Source organism: Vigna umbellata, chromosome 2 (genome assembly GCF_029865625.1).
Source record: "Vigna umbellata cultivar VRB3 chromosome 2, Vumbellata_1.0, whole genome shotgun sequence".
NCBI classification, from domain to species: Eukaryota; Viridiplantae; Streptophyta; class Magnoliopsida; order Fabales; family Fabaceae; genus Vigna; species Vigna umbellata.
The window spans coordinates 16161891-16178683 of record NC_142166.1 but is presented as its reverse complement, the minus strand read 5'-3'; the positions used below and the strand labels follow the sequence as shown (position 1 = coordinate 16178683).

The 16793-nt window shown below is 35.5% G+C and overlaps 1 protein-coding gene and 1 pseudogene across 1 annotated transcript; one reads left to right on the top strand and one right to left on the bottom strand.

Annotated features, from left to right (window-relative positions):
• Positions 1 to 1445: 1445 nt before the first annotated feature.
• Positions 1446 to 10272, top strand: LOC124820322 (ultraviolet-B receptor UVR8-like). The gene is made up of 12 exons (XM_088106282.1): positions 1446 to 1677; positions 1875 to 2061; positions 2663 to 2809; positions 3569 to 3650; positions 4762 to 4917; positions 5204 to 5377; positions 5719 to 5790; positions 6354 to 6425; positions 6570 to 6688; positions 7527 to 7612; positions 7775 to 7827; positions 9726 to 10272. Exons 1-12 carry the CDS (start codon positions 1587 to 1589, stop codon positions 9810 to 9812), a joined length of 1326 nt encoding a protein of 441 aa, XP_087962408.1. The 5' UTR covers positions 1446 to 1586; the 3' UTR covers positions 9813 to 10272.
• A 2657-nt stretch (positions 10273 to 12929) lies between these two features.
• Positions 12930 to 14101, bottom strand: LOC148203506 (uncharacterized; annotated as a pseudogene).
• Between the last annotated feature and the right edge of the window lie 2692 nt (positions 14102 to 16793).

Sequence of the window (16793 nt, the reverse complement as noted above, 5' to 3'; positions counted from 1 at the left end):
TCTGGAACATACTTCCTCAACTGAGACACATGAAAAACATTGTGCAAGTTTCCTAACCGAGGCTGTAGTGCTATCTCATAGGGTACTAGACCAATCCTCTTAAGCACTTGATATGACCTAATAAACTTTGGTGAAAACTTCTTTGACTTGATAGCCCTCCCAACTTTTATTGTTGGTGTCACTTGCATAAACACATAATCTCCAACTTCAAACTCAAATGGTCTTCTTCTTTGGTCAACATAAGACTTCTGCATACTACGAGTTGCCTTCATTCGTTCTTGAATCATTCTCATCCTTAGCTGGATTACAGGACTACTCGAACATATTTGTAGGAGATGCTACAGATTGGACTGTAGGAGCAACTACAATCAGTCAGTAAGGTAGGGTACATGAATGTGATTGATTCTTTCCACAATGGTGTTATGATATCTGAGGAGGCTCATGTTGGTGATCATGACGGGTTAATCATGATGGAGGTACACATGCTAATGAGTATAGTGATGATAAAGCATTAGGGAAATACTATGTTGGTAGTAATGGTATCAGGTGGTATAGTTGGAATAAGTGCTACTAAGAATATAGACTATTAGTTTAAGCGTGTGATGTTAGTGAAAATCGAGGATCGAGGATAAAATATTGAGTATTCAAATATGTTTGATGTGTTATGTTTTTAGGATTAGTAATCCTGTTGCAATAACTTATGTGTATGAGGTGTTTGATTGTGATTGATATAATCAGAAAGTTTGCATATTGTTGTGTGATTGATTATGATGGATATAATCAGTATATAGGAATATTGTTCTTATGATTGTTTTATCAGTAATTTATCCCATACATGTTTGTGTTTGTGTTTGTGAATGAAATTATGAGCGATGATCGTATAATGCGTTATACGTGAAGATATAATGTTATAAATGTTTTAGAGACGTGATTGACTAACGGGGAATAACTTTAAAATTCATTTAAAGCTATTTTGTTTTATATTAAAATATTTCTTTTATTATTTTATTATTCAAAATAATATAATTGGATAATGTTTTTAATTACATCTTATCAAATAAATTTTGAATTTTACTAATTTTTAAAACCTATGACATATCATAAATAGAAGTGTTAGAAAAATCACCTTGAAAGACTTTGAAATAATTTTTTTATATAAATAAAAAATCTCTTATTCAAAGGAAGACTTTAATTCTTTAGGTTGAATTACATAATATCAAACATAATATGCTTGTGAAAGGGTATGAGGAAAGAAGGGGATAGAGAGGCAGGAGAGTGGTGACCACACAGAAGACAATAGAGGTAACCAAAATGGTAGAAAGAAAGTGAAAAAAAAAATGGTTGGCCATGCTGACAGGCACACTTCCACGTGGGTCCCACAACACATTCAATTCTTTGCATTCGTTTCTCCATTCTCTCACCTGATTGTACCCTTCTTCTTTTTTTCTTTTCCTCTTCTTCACCCTCTCTCTCTCTCTTCCACTGGTCCCATCAATGTTGTAAACTCTTTCTTTGCTTTTTCTTCTCCTCACTCATTTCCCCTCATTCAACCACACACCAACACCTGTCACTCATTCACAACTCTCATGACGCAATCCCAATCCACCGCCGCTACTTCTCCTCCCTCTCGCGTCCTCCTCATCTCCGCCGGCGCCAGCCACTCCGTCGCTCTTCTCTGTAATCTCCTTCTCCCTCGCCTTTCTATTTCTTTCCACAACAACACTTTTCAATTCATTTTCATGCTTGCACTCTAAATTAGTTTATGATTGGGTCAACACTTGAGTGGGATGAAACGGATTCCTATTTCAGTTTTTTTTTTTCATTTGACTTTTTCTTTTTTGTGTGTGGGTTGGCTTTGGTTTGATCCTGTGCAGCTGGGAGTGTTGTGTGCTCGTGGGGTCGCGGAGAGGATGGACAGTTAGGCCATGGTGACACCGACGATAGGCCTCTGCCTACACAGCTCAGTGCATTGGATGCTCGAGAAATAGATTCCATTGCCTGTGGAGCTGATCACACTCTTGCCTACTCAGAGTCACGGAATGAACTCTATAGTTGGGGATGGTCTGCAATTCGTCCTTTTCACTTCTTCTCTTTAATATACTCATTAATGCACTCTTTCTTGCTTCTCCGTTGTTTCTTATCATGGGATCAATCTTGTTTATTTGTGGATCCTTTGATGTGGGATTAGTTTCAGCCTCAAATGGTGTTACTTGACCTAGCATTGGTCTTTAATAGTTACTATAAGAGTAAAAATGTCGGTTTACCCGGTTTTTTCTTTTGAAGACTTTTATATTACGTATAGTTGTGAGTTGTATTGGTTGTCATAAAGTTAATATTTTGAAAGAGATGGGTTTTATTTTAAGATTAAATTAGTATCCGTTGTCTTTCTTTGTTATATCTCTGCATTTGTGACTTGTTCTTTCTCAGTACATGGGGATGCCACCTTTTTTATTATTTTTGGTTAGTTGATCATTAAAAGACAATTTTTCTAAGTTTAGGCGGTCTCTTTATAATTTCCATGGAAGATGGATTCAAGTTTACTTGCTGTTAACCACCCTTCTATTTCTAATGTTTTTTTTTGTTCTTATGCATAATAGTGTTTTGGATATGGTTATCTTTGTTATTCTTAAATACTCAAGCAGATCACGTCTGGTTTTTCTAGGGGTGATTTTGGAAGGTTGGGTCATGGTAATTCTAGTGATTTGCTCATTCCTCAGCCTATTGTAGCATTACAAGGTCTAAGGATAAAGCAAATTGCATGTGGGGATAGTCATTGTCTGGCAGTTACCATGGAAGGCGAGGTTCAGAGGTTTGTATTTCTCGAACAAAATTTTAGCATTCTCTCTGTTCTGACAGTTTTTTTATGCATGTACTAATGACTATTCCTGATTGTGTATGTCGAGTGCAGTTTTGTAATGCTTGCTGATTCCTAGGTCTGATATTTTTAATTTCATTCTTTTGTCTTCTCAGTTCACTGAAAGAATTTAAAATAGAAGTCTAATTACCGGAGTAAACTGTACGGACTTCGTATGCAAACACTCCCTTTATGGATTAGGGGCTTTTTTGGTTAAACAACTTTATAAACATACATAAAGTTGTTTTTATAGTTCAAAAGAATAGTGTTGAACTCTATTCTCACGTTATGTTGGAGCTAAAACAATTTATGGGCATATCATAAGTTATTTTCATAAGCTCTTCCAAATGCTTAAGACAAGTGTTTATGTCATAAGATAAGTCTTAATAAACTGTAAATAACCTCTTCCAGACAAATGTCGATCTGCTACCTTGAAGATGGTACGGGCATCTGGTTTTTAGTACTCAAATTCTTACCTTGTTACTACCTGCTACACTCACTGTTTAATTTACATTCCTTTTTAAAAGGTACAAATACCTATAGAAATCCTTGTTTTATTCTGTGAGGCTGATGACTAGTTTTTTTTTTTTTTTTTTTTTTTTTTAAAGCTATACCTTCATGTGCTAGCCAGCTGTCATCTGGTTCATCACAAATTTGGTTGTTTTATTTTCACTTTATCTATAACTCTTGTGTATTTTTTCCCTCTTATTGAAGTTGGGGGAGGAATCAAAATGGTCAACTTGGACTTGGTACCACAGAAGATTCTCTTGTACCACAAAAGATTCAGACATTTCAGGTACCTATTTCAAAGACATTCATCAAGGTTATCTGTGTTAAATTAAAGTCTATGAACAAGTTATCAAGAATGAATACACAATGATAGGTTACTTCTACCGTATGTTTAATTACTACTCATCTAACCTCTCTTTGATTCGTTTTAAAAAGTATGCAGTCTCTCTACATCTGATGGGACTCAGGACAGAAGAATAAAGAAAGCCAAGAAGCGAGAGAAAATAATTAGATTAGTTAGATGGAATAAGACAATTAAATTTGTTAAGTTAAGTGGTTCAAACTTGGGAGTAATAAGAACAGGGGCGTAGCTTGAACGGGGTAAAGGGAAGAAGAGAGGACTAGTCTTTTGGAATCCATTTGTTGAAGGAGTAAAGACTTGGATGGAAAATTCTCTCCTTTTTCCACTTGTTATTCAACTACGTTCTCAACAACACTACTATTTCTTTTTCTCACTATTTACCAGTTCTGTTTCTTGTTCTTCTATAACACTCTACCCTGAAAACATGTATCAGCCCTTCCAGGCCTTAGACTGCCCAAGGCTTCCTCCCAATTGTTCCTTACTCTTCTCTCCAACATCTCCTCTTTCTAACATTTCCCCTCACCCACAATCACGCAGAATCATACCCTCAATTCATCATGTGTCAGGTATCCTTCATAGTACCATCCCTATTCTCTCCACTAACCAATTTCCTACTGTATCATTTAATTCAAATCCATAATCTTTTTCATTGCTCTTGTTAACTTTGTTGCCCCCATTCTCTCCCTTCAACTTCATAGGTTAAACAGTAGCGGTTTTGATGTTTACTTCTACCACTTCTGTAGCCTTGTTCTTTTCCTTTCGGTAATAAATCTTGAAATTGAATGGTAGATAATTTTATCTACCAATCTTCTAATTCTGATCTTCTGGGAGAACATCAACAGTTTTTCATTTCAGAAGTATCACCTCCTTTAAACAAATGGAAGGGAAAAGCAGCTAGATCAACAACAAAACAAAAGCAGTACTCTAGTCATGAAATTAATTCTAAGATATTATTTATTTATGAAACATTGATAGTTACAATGCATCAAAGAATTATCCCATTAAGTATTGGCTCATGTAATTGTTTATATTGTAGGAAATACCTATCAAAATGGTTGCTGCAGGCGCAGAACACAGTGTAGCTATTACTGAAAACGGAGAACTGTATGGATGGGGTTGGGGCCGATATGGAAATTTGGGGTTGGGAGATAGAAATGATCGCTGGATTCCTGAGAAAGTTTCTTCTATTGATGTATGTCCTCAGTCTGGTATCATCTTACCTTTCCTGATTAGACGCTGATCATATAAGGAATATGTGTTAATGGAATGTATATGATTTTATATTTTTCAATTTATGAAAATTTTTCTTGCTGTTTAATAGAAACAGCGGCATTTCGAGGTTTATGATTTTCTGTGTGATTTGTCTGGATAATATTGTTAAGATTCATGTACAATTGGTGTATATGCATACATACTAACGGATGGAGAAGTTACGTATTTTTGTCCCCTTGCCCAATTCTTTGTCGTTTACATTACAGTGTGACAAGATGGTCATGGTTGCTTGTGGTTGGCGGCATACAATATCTGTTTCATCTTCTGGTGGCTTATACACATATGGGTGGAGCAAATATGGCCAGCTAGGTCATGGAAATTTTGAGGATTCTCTTGTGCCTCACAAGCTTCAAGCCCTGAGTGACGAGTTAATCTGTCAGGTTAATCCTTTAATTTTATGCTGAGTTGGTGTTTTCATAGCAATTTCTTGTATTATTTGGATGCATTGGCATATCACTTTGCTATGCTATTTTAGTCTCTTGTATCTTCCTCCTGTCCTATTTTTTTAATGTTGATTTTTCTCTGGTAGGGAAAGGATTGGAAATACCTTTCATCTATGGGTTCCACCATATGTGTTGTGTGTTTGCTAAGGACAAGAAAATTTTTTTCTAACAAAATCTTGTCCTACCCGGAAACCCTGCACACTGGGAGCAATAGCATATTTGTTGTTAGAAATATAGCTTTCTTGTTTGTCTCTTGACTTGGCTTGGGCTTTCTTCAGGTATCAGGTGGTTGGAGGCATAGTATGGCACTTACATCTACTGGACTACTCTATGGATGGGGTTGGAATAAGGTTTGCAGTAAACTTTTATCCTCCCATGTTCATGTGACAGTATTATAATGTTAAGACATGGCATCCTATTACAAAGTTCTATGAAAGAAGAAACAAGGGGAAAAGGAAAAATACAGCTGATTGTTTTAATTCAAACAGCTGCAAAATCTGTTTGTAGTTAACTTTGTTGTTGTGTTGGGAAGCTTGCATATATATAGGGATATATAGGTGTGTTTTGGGGTCTTGGCGGTATGAGAAAATTAGTTGATTATGGGAGGCTTTCTGGACCCTCGAAGTGCCAGTGGTTTATTTGTGAACTTTTGAAACTTCTATACAAATTTTTCGGAGTCCGTGTTTCTGGGTTCTTTCCCTTCTTGAGTTTCTGATCCAGTTTACTTGTTATTTATGAACACAGCAGAGGATATATTAGGTGTCTGCTTAAAGAGTGCACATTTATGTGCGGAGAACTAAATATTCCACTTTATAAAAAAATTGTATAAGGCTCTATTCTCTTTCTGCTCAATAACAAGTCTTTTATTGCTGACGTGTTTGGGAAATTGTTACCTATTTTCCTTCAATTGTAGTTTGGACAGGTTGGAGTCGATGACAATGTTGATCGCTGCTCTCCTGTACAAGTGAAGTTCCCCCATGATCAGGTACTTGAAACTGTATTCTTCCCTTTTTTTCTTTCATTTGGAATGTTTCAAGTTTGCATCTTACCGTCAATGTCTTTCTTTAAACAATCCACTGACTATTCTTTATCATTTTTTTTTCTCCACACTTTTGGTTTTACATGGCAGAAAATAGTCCAGATCTCATGTGGGTGGAGGCACACAATTGCTGTAACTGACAAGAACAATGTATATTCTTGGGGAAGAGGAACTAATGGCCAACTTGGGCATGGGGATACCATTGACCGGTAATTGCATGTACAACCTGAATAAACTTGTTAGGATTTTCAGGCATGCCTTCATCTTTCCCTGAATTTTTTTCTCTTCATATGTTTGCTGAAGGCACATAACAAATATTCTTACTTTGGTCATAAAAGTATGCTTGATAGGAGAAACAATTTTTTGTTGGCAGTGTTGAGTTGTTTTTGGGGTTAGGACTGCACTGAGGTTTGAACCTCTGGTATGCAAATTACCCAAGTTATTACCAGCTGACTCAAGTGGCTTGTTAATTTCCTAACTAATTTCGTCAAACAAAACCTTTGATCTGAAACAAATTAATTATTTTAATGAAACTTTTAAAGTCGTTCTATAGATCAACTGGAAGTAGGGTCTGATATCATCATATTTATAATGGCTGCTCTTTTTGGTCTGTTAGATTTAATCAATAATCTTGGTTCTGAAATTATTACGATTGACATATTGGGCGTGTAATGACTCCTGTGAAGTGGATGGTGTAATTCTGACCGCGGTTGAGAACTCAAAAACTAGCTTGTATAATGTAGCTGTATAGGGTATCTTTGTTAACTATCAGAATAGAGCTTCATATTGCTACATGCACCACCTTGGTTCCCGCTTGGTGCCCTCTTCATTTTATATCAAATTATTTATTTTCAATCATGGACATTTCAATATGGCTTTGTGTATCTTTTATTCACCCTGGAAAAAGTCATTAGTTTTGGTGGCAATTATGACCATGTTCGTCTAAGAATAATAAGTTATATAGCTATCTACTTTATTAATTGGAAACATTGTTTTGATTAATTTGTGCATTTGATTACTTGTCTTGATATGATTTTGTCTTTTTAGGAATTCTCCAAAGATTATTGAAGCTTTGAGTGTGGATGGATCTTCTGGGCAGCAAATAGAATCCTCTAACACAGATCTTTTGTCAGGTGCTTTGTTCTGCTCATTACTCATCAGTAATATGGTTCCTTTATTTTCAGTCATTAATGATGATACCATTTGGTAGTGTAATTTGGATTCACATATTTTTTTTTAATCATTCTTAATGCAATCTGGCATCGTGACAGCTCTGTTGTTTTCTCCTTAAATAGGGAAAAGCGGTGCCTCCTTATCTGAGAGATATGCAGTTGTTCCGGATGAAACTGTAAGTGTCACGTTTCAGCATGCATTATTTGTTTAAACTGGGGCTAAAGGCGACTTGTATATGTTACAAGTAGTATTTCTATGCATCTTGTTCACGATTTAGGAAAGCTAGAAAGAAAATGGTCATTTCAACCAGTTAGGATTACGAGAAACGCTGGAGTGAACTTGGTCCTTTTGACTTGGTATGAAGAGGAATTATTGCATTACCATAGTATCTAGACGTACATATAATCAAATGCATGATCCATGGAAATAATAGTCTGTTGAAATATGTAAGATTTAATTTAGTATTATCTTAAACTTTCTGATTGGTTGTGTCTATAAGCATGCAGAAATTGATTTCGAATGTGATGGCATATATCCCCTAGTTATGGCCAAACACTTTCAAGAAGAGTTGAAGTCATATGTGGAAGATGGGCCTAGACTTTCTCTTGGGTCATCTTGGACCATCATGGAGCTTTTAGTAGAGTAGAATAAATTGAGTTTTTAATTTTGGGCCAAGTAGTCTAAGATCTATTTTGGGCCAAGTAGTATAAGATTTATTTTGGACCTTGTATTTTGGGCCAAGCTTTGAACCACTTGGGTCAATAAAGGTCAAGACCCAATGTTAACCTAAAGTGGAAGTCCATTTGCTAGGTTGACCAAGTAGTCAAAGTTTTTAACCTAGCTTGGTGGACAAGAGTGTGGGACGTCCCACCTATGTGAGTGTGGACATGTGTCATGCTCTCATTGGAGAGAATTTCCAATAGTTAGTGGACACATGTCACTCTAGAAATGGAGAATATTCTCCATAGGTAGTGACCACATTGTCTGTCTCTTATTGGAGAGGATTTTGCCTATCTCCAAGTTAGGTCAAGGTAGTAGTTTTAGGGTTTTGCTTTTACATTTTGGGGACACCCTTAGCCTATAAATAGAGGTATCTCTACCTTTGTATTCTCACTTTTGAGACTAGTGATGAAATGCTTCCAAAATATTGAGCAATTCTATTAGTCTCTAAAATCAAGGCTAGAGCATCTCATGTGGTCTCTTCTAACCACCTTTCTCTAAAAGTTGGCCTAACCTCTCTAAGAGCACCATCCAAACACCACCCTATCACCATCCAAACACCACCCTATCACCATTAAAACACCAAGGCCGTGAGCCTCTCTTCCAAAATCCACCAAACTTCTCACCATTTATCCTTTGCACCATCACCATAACTTCTCTTCTAGCTTTGGCCCAACCTATCATTAAACACAGCATTTCATTACTAATCGTAAAATGAGAATACATGGGTGGAGATACCTCTATTTATAGGCTAAGGGCTTCTCCAAAATGTAGAAGCCAAACTTTATAAACACTACCTTGACCTAACTTGTAGATAGACAAAAATGCTCTCCAATAGGAGGAGGACACGTGGTCCCTACCTAGAGAATCCTCTCCATTCCTAGAATGACATGTGACCATTAACTATGGAAAATCCTCTCCAATGAGAGCATGATACATGGCCACACTCACAAAAGTGGGACGTCCCACACTCTTGTCTACCAAACTAGGTTAAAAACTTTGACTCCTTTGGTCAACCTAGCAAATGGACTTCTACTTTGGGTCAATATTGGGCCTTGACCTTTGTTGACCCAAGTGGTCCAAAAACTCTACATTACTTGGTCCAAAATAAATTCTAAGCTACTTGGTCCAAAAATAAATCCTAAACACTTGAACCATAATAAAAGGTCAAATTTATTCTACTTCACTAAAACCTACATGATGGCCTAAGAGAGAGTCTAGGCGCATTTTCCACGTGTGATTTCAAATTTTTTTAAAGTGTTTGACACTTAAAGGGGTATATCATTAGAGTGAAAGCTATGCTTTTGAAGATTAGAAAAGCTTATTATGTCACCAATATGTATGATTTGACAGGTCTCAGGACAAACTGCTAGTTCGAGCAGTGGAGATAGGCTTGATATCAGTGTCCCTGAAAGTGATGTCAAACGGATCCGAGTTTGATGTGCCAGATTTCCCTTAGGTTGCACACTATTGATGTCTCTGTCTCTGCCTCTGCCTCTGCCTCATCAGTTCTCTGGAGCCACTCAGATGCCACTAGTAATTTGGCTTTCACCATAGTAATTGTAAATTGTAGCATATGAGAAATAACAGGAACATATTCTTCAATACACTTGTTTTAGCACGCTCTTCACTCTTGGCTAGAATTTGTTGAGACTCAGGACTTAGGAGTGATACTTGTGATATAAAAAAAATGGAGACCCATGTTGTTTTGAGTCGTAACAAATTTCAGTTAATATCAGAGTCATAAAAAGAATATTAAAAAAGATGTTGCAAACATTCAGGAAAGAGTATGAGAAGCATTGCATATTATCTCCTTATTATATGTATTTACCAAACATATATACATTTAGTGTATCCTAATTTATCTTTTTTTATTTCAAACTAATTTATGATGCTGCGATTTCACTTGTTCATTCTGATAAAAGTCTGAAAGGTCTATTATTCTAAGGTTCAGAATTGCCACATAATCAATGATGCAGAAGGTGGAAATGGTGCATACAGGAGAAAGTAGCAATGTAAGATGTCATATACAAAGCACTTGCCGCGTAGTTTGAGACTTCCAAATCTTCGACTCAGAATTGACAACTGAACTTACGTATATGATAGGTATTTTCGGAGTTTATTACGAAACCAAAACCGTAAAATAATAGAAAAAGGTATAAGTTAAAATTAATAGTTTAAACCCTCGGATGATCTTTATGTTTGTATGTGAATCTCAGGTTCTCATATTTCCAACTGTTTCAATTGGATCATAATATTTGTAAAATTGAGCCAATTTTATCCTATTCATTAAGTTGTCCCAAACGGTGTTAACTTGAGCTGACGTGGTGCATACTTAAAATGCTGATGACGCAGTATTATATTATGTATTTTTTTTAGGTGAATAATTTATGACATGGCACAAGATTTAATTAGGGATTCAGAGTCTTCATCATCCTCCACTGTCTTCATTATCCTCCATTGTTTCCAAAATGCAGCTACCAACGCTATTCTCCATCATTTTTTCTTCTCCTTCTGGGTGGCGGCGGAGGTTGTTTGCTTGATTTTCCTTCAACCCTGCAAGTTGTGCAGAGTAGAGACTTCTGCTGGGGCCTTTCACTTTGTTCTTAACTTTTTGGGAACAATGACTTAAGTGGGTTTTCCTTGTCAGAACCTAGATGCCAAACACAGAAGAAAACAAAAGGGATTTGTGGTTTTTTTGAGTCAGAAAAGTCGACGCTTTTTGGAGTCGATTTATATATATTTGATGGGGTTATCTGAAATTAGAGTTGTTGGGAGGGGGATGCAGTAGTGAGTCTCCAAATGAGGTCAACGACATAATCGATCAAGCTGATTTTGGTTAAATTCTTCCTCCTTCATTTTGTGCATTTAAAATTCAGAAAAAGTAATTCCTAACTTTAAACCCCTAGAAATATCATCATTCAGAGAAAAACACATAACACAAGCATCAAAACCCAAATTCCAATATATAAAGCTGAAGATGGAAACACCCACCCTCCAATCATTTTTACTATAATAAAATAAAATAAAATAAAATAAAATAACACGAGGAAAGAAAAAAAACATACCTTGCTTGAAATTTCAATTCTTGAAGATGACAGTAAGTATAAGGGTGACCGTTGATGGTGCTGGTCCAATTAATTCTGGTGGGTGTGTATTTGGGGCAACCATCAGGATCTTCCATGGACAAGAACGTGGAAAAGTAATGCTCCTCGAGGTAGCATTCGTCGTTGCGGTAACAGGGGATCTTGAATTTCCTCTAGAGGGTTCGGTCCTTGACGACGAGGCGAGTGTGGCGGCACGTGAGGGCGAAGAATTGGGAGCCGACGCGGAATGAGGGCGGAGAAGGAGATGGAGCGGTGGACTGCGACGATTTGAGTGTCGCCACCGATATGACGGAGCCGGTTGTCGTTAGCGTTGGTAGCTGCGTTTTGGAGTGGATCTTTTAGGCCAGTGGGTGTCTAAGCGGCAATGTCTCTACGGGGACTATGGTTTTCGTCCTCCGACTTATTACTACGATTGGGGATACTTGGGATTGTTCATCTGAGGAAGGGATCTGATATTTAGTGGTTCGAAGTTGTGTTTGGATGATGCAAGGACTGATTGGAGATTGGGATTGAAGAGGGTTTAGGCGTAATGGTGAAAATGGTGACTGCTGGTGGTGGCAGCGATGGTGGACCTTTGGACTGATTCAGTTTTTGGCTTAATTTGAAGATAAGTAAATTCCTAATCTGAAAATTAGTAAAACTCTTTGCCATGTCATAATGGCTTAAATTAAATAAAAATTCCATGCAATCAAACACTTTGAGATCAACATGCAACACGTCAGCCTCATTTAACGCCGTCTGTGAAGATTTAATGGACCGGGCTTAGTTGACTCAATTTTTCAAATATTTGGACCCAATTGACTCAATTTTACAAATATTATGACCCAATTGAGACAGTTGAAAATATGAGGACCTAACTGAGATTCCCATACAAACAAACATGAGGACTGTCCGAGGGGTTAAACCTAAAATTAATTTATATGCAAACTAATTTGTGGTATTCGTCGTGTTATTTGTCTATTGTTTTTAATTTATGTATAAAATATTTACTCTAGAAAATATATATATTTTTTATTTATTCCCTTTAGAGAAGTATCCGGAAGAAATTTGCTACTAGATTCTTTCATTAGATGTTTTTTTTACCTTTTAAAGGAAATTTCATTTGTATTTTATTGAAGTTTCATACATAATTATTTTTATCTAAACATTTTAAGCCTCTAAAATTTCACATTATGTGTGCATGTAATTTTTGAATAAGTTATGGTTGAAGAGTAATTCTAACACTCCCCCATTAGCATGATCAAAGGTTGTTAAATTCGAGAGTTTACGTAAACTCGTAAGAGTCCAATAAACTCGACTTGTAAACTCGTAAAAGTTTACTATGCACGAAAAAAATATAAATTACATCATAATTCAAATAAGTTTAACAAAATTATATAAATTCAAATACATAAGTTGATAGAAATAGAAATATTATAAAATATAAATTAAAATGTCAAAGTCTCTATGTCTAATCCTCTAATCCTCTAATAATGGCATCATCATCTCTGTCATCGTCTTCATCCAACTCTTCCCCTGATGAATGTTGTGCATCCTCATTGTCCCCAAATGTTATGTTATCAAAATCAAGAACATCTAGACTAGGATCTGTTGCTCCATCTAAGTGAACATTTTCACTATCATTTTCACCTTCAATTTGCTCAATCTCAAAAACATCATCTGCCTCTTCAGTTATCCATTCATCATATGATTCAATGTCATCAAATGAAATAGCAAAAATTTTTCGAATTTGTTTACTTTTCAACTTGTAGTTATACATCACATAAACTAAATCATTCATCTTTTGTTGATGTAAAAGATTTCTTTTCTTTGTATGAACCTAAAATGAAATATAATATTTTTAGTGAAGATATAAACATAATAAAGAAAATTATAAATTAAAAAGAATTTAAATTACCATTTCAAATGAGCTCCAATTACGCTCACATCTAAAAGAACTACAAGTCAAGCTTAGAATTCGAATAACAAATCTCTTCAGAGTTCCATCACCAAACATGTCCCACCATTCTCCAGGATTTAACTCTTTCTTGCACTCCTTTGCATCTTCCATTCAAAAAAGTCCTCTAACATAACGAAAATCAACAATTTGTAAATTAATTTTTCTTCTTTCTGCCATATCTGGTATCAATCTTCTCATGCACATATACAATCCTTGTTTCACCTCTCCACTATCATCACATTTAAAGTTAGGTTAATAGTGGAAATGGGGGTTTAGAAAATAGGCAGTTGCATGCAAAGGCCTATGAAGTTGATTATCCCATCGAGCATCGATTATTCTCCAAACCTCTTCATAACTACATCAATTATGCTATATCAGAAATAATTTCACACATAAGTAATTAAACTTTGAATGAGTAAAAGTTTGAAAATTTACCTCTTTTTTATATTGTTAAAGTTGGACCTAATCTTCTCTTTTGCATAATCCATCTCTTCATAAATGAAACCCATTGTGGGTTTTACATCTGAGTCCACTAATCTTAAGACCACCATAAGAGGGGCAACATCTTTCAAGCATGTGGAGACATTCTTCCAAAATCAGTTATATAGTACCACATGTTCTACTTTTCTCCCCTCTTGTAAAGTTCCAAACTTGCTTGTCTTCCACTCCTCAAAGCTAAACATGGTCAACAATGATGTCTTCAATTCATGAAGACAAACAAAAGTTAAATAAGTCGTGGCAAATCTAGTCACATCCGGTCTTATCAAGTCTCTACCTTTAGTAAAAAATTTTAACAAGGAAATCAACATTGATCTTCCATAAATGTAAGTGGTAATCTTTCTTCCCTTCTTAATGGTCAATTCATGGACCTTTAATTTTTTTCAAAATCTTCAAATATCAAATCAATGCAATGTGCTGCGCATGGAGTCCAATACAATTTTTCCCCCTTTTGCATCAACAACTCTTCAACTACCTTGAAATTTGCAGCATTATCAGTGACATTTTGAAAACTTTATCAACTGTTTTTGAAATGTCTGAAGTGTCAAGTGAGTAAAGAAAAACAGTCCCTTTATGACTATTCACAAAGAAGTTTCAAATTGAACGTCTTTTTCTATCCGTCCAACCATTAGACATAATTGTACATCCAATTGTCTTCCATTCCTCCTTATAATCCTCAAGGATTACATCTGTTTTGTTCACAGCTTGTTTTAAGAGCTTCTCTCTAATATCATGATAAGATTGTGGTTTGTATCCAACTCCATACTTACCAATCATTTCACACAACTTTGCAAATGCTGGATTTCTAATTACACTAAAAGGAATGACACTAGTGTAAAAGAGTTCAGTCACTTGAGCATCAACTTCTTCTTTGTATCCTTTTTTCATTATTTGATGTATAGTTGCTTGAACTCCCCCCTTGGTAGTAGTAGCAACTTTTTGTTTTTCTTTAAAATTGAATATCTTGTGTCGTCTTTCAATACTTTCACTTTCTTCGTCATCTTCATCAATGTTATTTAACTTTCTTTTCTTTGATGAAGCATTTTTGGCCTCAACAACTATTTTTATCATCAAATTTCTTATTTCATCTGAAACAGAAGCATAATGTTCAGAATCCTCTCTGGTTCCAGCAAGATGATACTTAAATCTAAATATACATTCACTCACAATCTTTGAGCAATAGTTACATTTAACTTTCCTTCAATTACCGTTAATATCAAACCCATGTTTCCATCCAATATAAGATCGGTTTCTCGAAGCATTTTTACTTATACTTTTAATGAATGAAGATGCACTTGGATTAGTTTCTATTGAATTTGATATCTTTCCAGACATGATGCTCTAAATTTTTTCACTAAAAAAGATATGGCAGAAGTGAACTTAGATATACATGATGTTATAAATTTAAAAAACAAAACATGGTCGTGGACTCCGAGAAATGCACAACATAGTGAAAAAGAATGATTTCATTTATTTGATAAAACCATTAGAATTTATTTTTTTAATAAAAATAATTTTTTAATAAAAAACATGGTGATACCCACCATGATAGTGGACTCCAAGAAACGCACAACACAATAAAAAATAATGATTTCATTATGTGATAAAACCATTAAAGTTTATTCTTTTAATAGAAATAATTTTTAATAGAAAACATGGTGAGACCCACCATTACCATAGAAAATACTTTTTTAATAAAAAATACGCGAACTAGGTCTGTGCGACGCAACCACGAGACGTCGACACGATAACGACTGTGACAGTGAGTGCGAACCAGGCCACCGGAGCACGACCACGTGACCACGAACGAGAACACTACAAACGACAACCACGAACGAGAACACTACAAACGACAACCACAAACAGTGACCACGAATAGTGACCACGAACGGCGACCACGAACGCAGCCAGTGGTGGAGTGAAGCACAACGAAGAAGAGGAACCCTAATCAGGTCATTAAATACTAAACTCAAAATAAATACTTCTTTTTTCGTTGTTACCTGTTTTAAACTCGCCAAATCGCTGCAATATCGCGATTTTATACTATTCCACTGAGTTCGCTTACGAGTTCGCCGAGTTTATTCGAAAACCAAGTTTACTACCGAGTTTATTCGAAAACCAAGTTTACTACCGAGTTAACTCGGCAACCATGACTAGGAATGCAAGCTCGTCCGAGTTAATGAGTTAACTTGCGAGTTTGATAACCATGGCATGATCACACTACTAATTAAAGTATTACATAATTAATGTTAAGTATGATTAAAGTATAAGCTATATATTATGTATTTACGGCTTTTTATTTGGGCAAAATTTTGAAAATAAAAGCCAACAAAGTTGGAGAAGGTACACCATACAAAATATATATGCATAAATGTAATTTATACAACTTGGCTAAGTAGTCTCACTTGATCAAAATTTCTTTTTTTCATTATCTTTTATTCACACATATAACATATTATCATATCAGATCAACCAAACATAAAGTCAAATCAAATAAAGTAAGCTAGTATACTTATAATAGACCATATAATTTATAAATTATGTCATATTTAAGGAAGGTATCATCATCATAATTAGTCGATCATATATAGCAAGAATCAAGTGTTTAATATGACACATGCCCACACTAGAATCAAGCAAAAATCACAACCCAATCACCTCAGTTCACAAAACTCTCATAACTTGGACATTTGACTCTACTTTTAGAAGACACATGTATTTAGCAAACTCAAATATTCTACACTTGTCATACTATCACATGCTCTCTCAAAATCTGCTTCCTCATTACAATAAATTAGGACCAATGTTCCCTTGAAGTATGGCCGGATAAATTCTTTATAACCTATGCCATGTCATTAAAAAAACATCACCAGCATG

Excerpts from the sequence above, each read along its gene's own strand:
- LOC124820322 (XM_088106282.1), top strand. The coding sequence starts at position 1,587 with ATGACGCAATCCCAATCCACCGCCGCTACTTCTCCTCCCTCTCGCGTC. Across the intron at positions 6,426-6,569 it reads TGAAGTTCCCCCATGATCAG|AAAATAGTCCAGATCTCATG; the intron begins GTACTTGAAACT and ends TTTACATGGCAG. Across the intron at positions 6,689-7,526 it reads CATGGGGATACCATTGACCG|GAATTCTCCAAAGATTATTG; the intron begins GTAATTGCATGT and ends TTGTCTTTTTAG.